Consider the following 4,936-nt stretch of genomic DNA (forward strand, 5'->3'; position numbering starts at 1 on the left):
AGAGCATATTTAGTATTTCAGGTAAATGTACGTCTGCAAACGTTAAGAAAAGTAAAGTTAAACCGGCAGGCACTAATATGTCTTAGATAGATATATATACTTTGATTTAGTTCATGTACTTTCACCGGTAGATCAAAATGGTCCGCAAACAAACTCTCCCTGGTTGTGTTAGCGTTCGGGCTATTATGATTTAATTTAATGCGGCGTGTCAGGGTGGTGACCCTTTACTTTTCTATGCCCAAATCATATAAGTGTCTGCCCGAACATTAAATGTACAGGTAGATGTGTACATAGACCTATATTTGTATGTCCCAGGCACAATGACATTTCTGTTTCTCTACTGCACACGCGAGATCAAAAGCTCTGTCACGGGACAAAGAAGAAAATACCTGTAATAACATAAACTCTAGGAAGAGTATCAACTACAGTGTAGGTGCGTTGGGGGAAATTCAAAGAAATGGTTTCCTGGTTTCAGTATTGTTGCTGGTGTGGGCCTATCTATCATGCTGGTCTTTGTGCACAGATAGAGTGCAAATGAAAGATGTAAGATATACATCATTTAACGGGCAATATATATAAAAATAGAAATAATACATGTGTGCGTATATGACCCAAATGCATATATTTTATATTTAACTTCTAGGCAACGTGATAAAACAGTTTTTACCAGCATACAGCATGCTCCCATTTTTCTTTCATTTATTTGTAAAAAATACAGAATGTCGCTGCGTATTGATCAATTTTTTTATAAGTGTTATAGTTTGATAAATTTTCTAGGCGATCTAAAAATTCAAATTCACCCACTCGTGAAAAATCCATACGAAATTCATTCGTCTTTGAAAGAATTTGAGTGCCATAACATGGTTTCTGCGATGTAATAATCGATTGGCGTGGTATTACAGCTTACTAAAACAAGTGCGCTGGTTTGTGCCGACACGACTGGGTATTGACCTACGGTTTGGCGGTGTGAAGCAACTGTTCACGCAGTCTGCGCTATTTACACTTCACATTGGACGAGGTCCAGACTTCACCCTTTAAATCTTCTTTATATAACGATTTTATTCGTGCGTTCACAAATTGAAATTTGCCACGATGATCATGATGTATCAAGATCCACACCACAGATGATTTACGTTTGCTGTTTTAAAATCTAGGTCGCCGACTTGACGAGGTGGAACGCGCTCGAAATGGTAATTAACCTGCCATTGCAGAGCACCTTGAGATTCCATAGCATCACGGGTGTCCCGTCGAAAAATTAACCCTTTGAACGGTCGATGACATATCGCCTGTATCACGGGAATTTAGTGGGTAATTGTGGGTCACAGATGGAACTGACGGAGTGACGTCACGCGAGATTATTATGGGCTGTCGGCTCTGCTAAGCTGTAGGGAAATGCAATATTTAATCTCCGCATACGTGAGCTGAATAGCACATTGATATACATACCACTCTCTCACTCGCTCGGCATGGAGCTCTCTCAAGTCGGAGACCAAGTGTTCGCTGCGGAAAGCATTTTAAAGAGAAGGATTCGTAAGGTGAATAATTTATACCAGCATCTCTTAATATTGGATTTAAGCCATAGTGGCTATAACAGCGTTAAAACTGCTCGATTTTTCGTTGCAGGGCAAGGTGGAATATTTGGTGAAATGGAAGGGATGGAGCTTAAAGTAAGTATCGGGCGAAGGGGAGTTTCTCAACATTTACGGATTGTCCCCTCGGCCACTATGTACCAGATGAAAAAAGAATCCTTCTTCTTTCAGACACTGCACATGGGAACCGGCAGACAACATTCTGGACACTCGGTTGTTGGAGAATTTCAGGCAACAGTTACTGAGGTAAGTACGTCTTATTCAATATGGCCGCGCTACGATTTCCCAGTCTGTCGGCGTAAACTGCACGGCAAGTTTTATTATTATCTCTTGTATCTTTTCATGAATCCTTCTTGTTGTATTTTTAGAGAACAAGAGAAGGGCTCGCCTTATAAACGCAGGGGTCGAAAACCCAAGTGGTTACTTGATCAGGTGAGTATTAATTCGTTAAAGCTAGTCGGGGTCTGTTATTTGTGGTATATTTTCAGTTTAGCTCGTGACCTGCCTTTATTTTCGAATTGTTTCTCTAAAGTGAAAGCTTCCTGGTTGAGGTAGACTACAGTAAAGGAGAGTTTAAATTGTGTACCATCTTTTAAAATTGCAGCAGGCCCGACAGCGAGCGGCTGAAGGACAGCAGAAACGAAATTCAGAGAGCGATCAGGGAATTACGCGTCATGATAATAGTGGCGGATATGCAGGTGACCTGCTAACAGCAGACGACACTTTTAGCTCGCGAGCTTTTAGTAGCGATAAATTTTTAAGAGAGGGAAAAAATACCACGACTTCACCTGGCCAAGCAAGAACAGGGTACAACCTAGCCCTGCCCCGTCGAAAAGTGGGCCGGCCTCCGAAAAATCGACTTCAGATAAAAAGACCACGGGGACGCCCTCCTAAAAATGCCAACACTTTTTCTGGTGTTTTTTCATCGGTCAAGCAAAACTCAGGGCAGAATTTCGACAAGACATATAATTTAACGCCAGGATTCAGTGGGGCTTTCTCAGATAAGGGAGTGCCATCGAACGTTGGGGTGAGGAGGCTTTCCCCCTGGGGAAAAACTCAGAGCAGCGGGGGTGTCTTGCCCCGAAGTTTTTCCACAGGGATATTAGATGAGGGCGATTGCATAGAGGAGACGTCATCTGTGTCCTCTTGTTCCACAGTGTCCTACGATGGTTACGATGACGTTAATTGCCAAAGCGTTGACGCATCATTAGATCTGAATGTACATGTATCCCCATCCAAACAAAATAACGAAATGCACGAGAATTGTAGTACATCGTTACAATCCACGTCATTAACAACAAACGGAAATAGTGTGACTGCTCTCCCGAAGAGTCGTTTCCTAAGAAATATTGGTGATATAGAAGATGAGAAAAGCTTGGGTAAAAAACTCCATTGGCATCCCTCTGCTGAAGTGACGTCAACTTTGGATTACGTATTCATCACTGACGTCACGTCACACCACACGACTGTGACGTTCCGAGAAAGCGTGATCAAAGACGGATTCTTTAGAAATCGTGACGGAGAAGACATCGAAAAGTGAAATTAGTGTGGGAAAATTTTGTTTTAGAAATAGAAGCTTCCTAATTTCAAACGGAGGCATTATTTTCTTCCTTCTCTTGGTCTGGCTTTTGGTCGAAATTAGCTCGCTTTTCGTTCAAATTTTTTTTACATCTCCTCTTATTTAAATTTTACACCCGCCCTGGCTAGTTTTCAGCTAGATTAATAAACACACACATGATATATACAGTAAATATATATTTGTAACACCACTAGGGGCGATAGGGTTTCTTTCTAAGCCAGCTCAACCACTATCATATTATGCTGTGAATTTTGCTTGTTCGATCAAAGACCACTTCAGAGTATAAGTTACTTTGAGTTCGTGTGCCGGGGGAAGTTCCGCATGTTGCGAGAAAAAGTGGAAGCCTCGAAATGACCAGTAAATCAGTGTCTACAATGTGAAACTACTGTACAATGAAGGATATCTTATTCCATCGCTCTGGTTATTTCATCGGGGGTTTATTTTCCAATTTATGGGAATTCCACGACGAAAACATTGTCGGTGATCCAAGACGCCATCACCGTCATATGAACAGGGTAAACCATGATCATTCTTCTGATATATATTTCGTGACTTTGTGGAGGAATGCATGCAACCGACCCTAGTGAATTTTTTTAATCACCAAGCACCAACAATATTACCTATTGGGGATAGCGTTATTATTTCACTCCTCAGCGCCGTGTATGTGCATTTGTAACTGCGCTTCTGTATATAAAACACTTATTTATAACTACCTGTGCAAGGATGCACAGCTGATACGGACGATATACTTTGTAAACGGCCATGGATATGTATACCCTCACGTTTTTGTTTTATTACACACAATATGCATAGGGGAGTTGCTTGAAGGGGTTACCTGAGTACATATTCAGAACGGGTGTTTAACTTTTGTTGTAGAGGGGGGTTTATTTTTTCATATATAAATTAGGTTCTTATCCGGGATATTATCGTATTATCATGTTTTGTTGACTTTGTCATAACACTGTATTGTATCCAGTCGACTGATGTTCGCATGACGTGGGAAATATGATCACTCTTGTAAATACAATAGGTGTGCGTATGTAAATAGAAATGTATATGGCACATCGTTAAAAGTCTCTCTCTCTCTCTCTCTCTCATGCAACTCTAGTACTAGTCTTATTTCAGAAATAGAATTTAAAGATAATATGATAATTATTTTCATAGTAACAACTACGTCAAAGACATTGGGTGAGTGTGAGATAGCGTGAGTGAAAGTTGAATCATTTTTTACCTTTGTGTTTTAATTTCTTAATGAAAACGACAATTATAGTATGGGAGGAAGAGAGCGGAGGGAAAGGGATGGCGGAGAAAAAGGTGGACAGGGAGTAAATTAACACTGTTATATCGTATATCCTGTATATTGTATATCTCGTCATTTTCAGTTAAGTAAGCCAAACAATTCGGTAACAGCTGCACAAACATGTGATTTGTACCCATGAAAATTGTAGTCAAGAGCATAGAGGGAAAACGGCAGTTTTGCATTTAACTTATTTTCTGGCGCTTTCAAATCCATTTTTCAAGGCAAATGAGAACTAAAGATTGCTTTTCTTCCCTCCAATCCTCCAATAGTTCGATGAACATTTAGAGCATCTTCAGCAGGGGATGAGGTTATCCAGGCAAATAGCCTCTATCCCAAAGATATACTTCTGAGAAGATGATCTAGATTATATTGGAGGTAAACAACTATTTCAATACTACATGTAGCTGTTGATTATAGAAAAATTCACTGCTTTATTTGTTACATAACATGTACATTTGATGAAATTCT

At 40.2% G+C, this 4,936-nt stretch overlaps 1 protein-coding gene across 1 annotated transcript; it reads left to right on the forward strand.

Annotated features, from left to right (window-relative positions):
* Nucleotides 1-909: 909 nt before the first annotated feature.
* Nucleotides 910-4,517, forward strand: LOC106171402 (uncharacterized). The gene is made up of 5 exons (XM_013551740.2): nt 910-1,535; nt 1,624-1,667; nt 1,761-1,835; nt 1,958-2,021; nt 2,194-4,517. The coding sequence occupies exons 1-5, from the start codon at nt 1,467-1,469 to the stop codon at nt 3,127-3,129; spliced, it is 1,188 nt and encodes a 395-aa protein (XP_013407194.2). The 5' UTR covers nt 910-1,466; the 3' UTR covers nt 3,130-4,517.
* The last annotated feature ends 419 nt before the right edge of the window (nt 4,518-4,936 follow it).

The sequence above is a fragment of the Lingula anatina genome, chromosome 2 (assembly GCF_051362555.1).
Source record: "Lingula anatina isolate TDL-2025a chromosome 2, LinAna3.0, whole genome shotgun sequence".
Classification (NCBI taxonomy): domain Eukaryota; kingdom Metazoa; phylum Brachiopoda; class Lingulata; order Lingulida; family Lingulidae; genus Lingula; species Lingula anatina.

Bases quoted from the DNA above. Each gene is read 5' to 3' on its own strand.
- LOC106171402 (XM_013551740.2), top strand. From the start codon at position 1,467: ATGGAGCTCTCTCAAGTCGGAGACCAAGTGTTCGCTGCGGAAAGCATT. The intron at 1,668-1,760 runs GTAAGTATCGGG...TTCTTCTTTCAG, and splicing joins TGGAAGGGATGGAGCTTAAA to ACACTGCACATGGGAACCGG. The intron at 2,022-2,193 runs GTGAGTATTAAT...TTAAAATTGCAG, and splicing joins CCAAGTGGTTACTTGATCAG to CAGGCCCGACAGCGAGCGGC.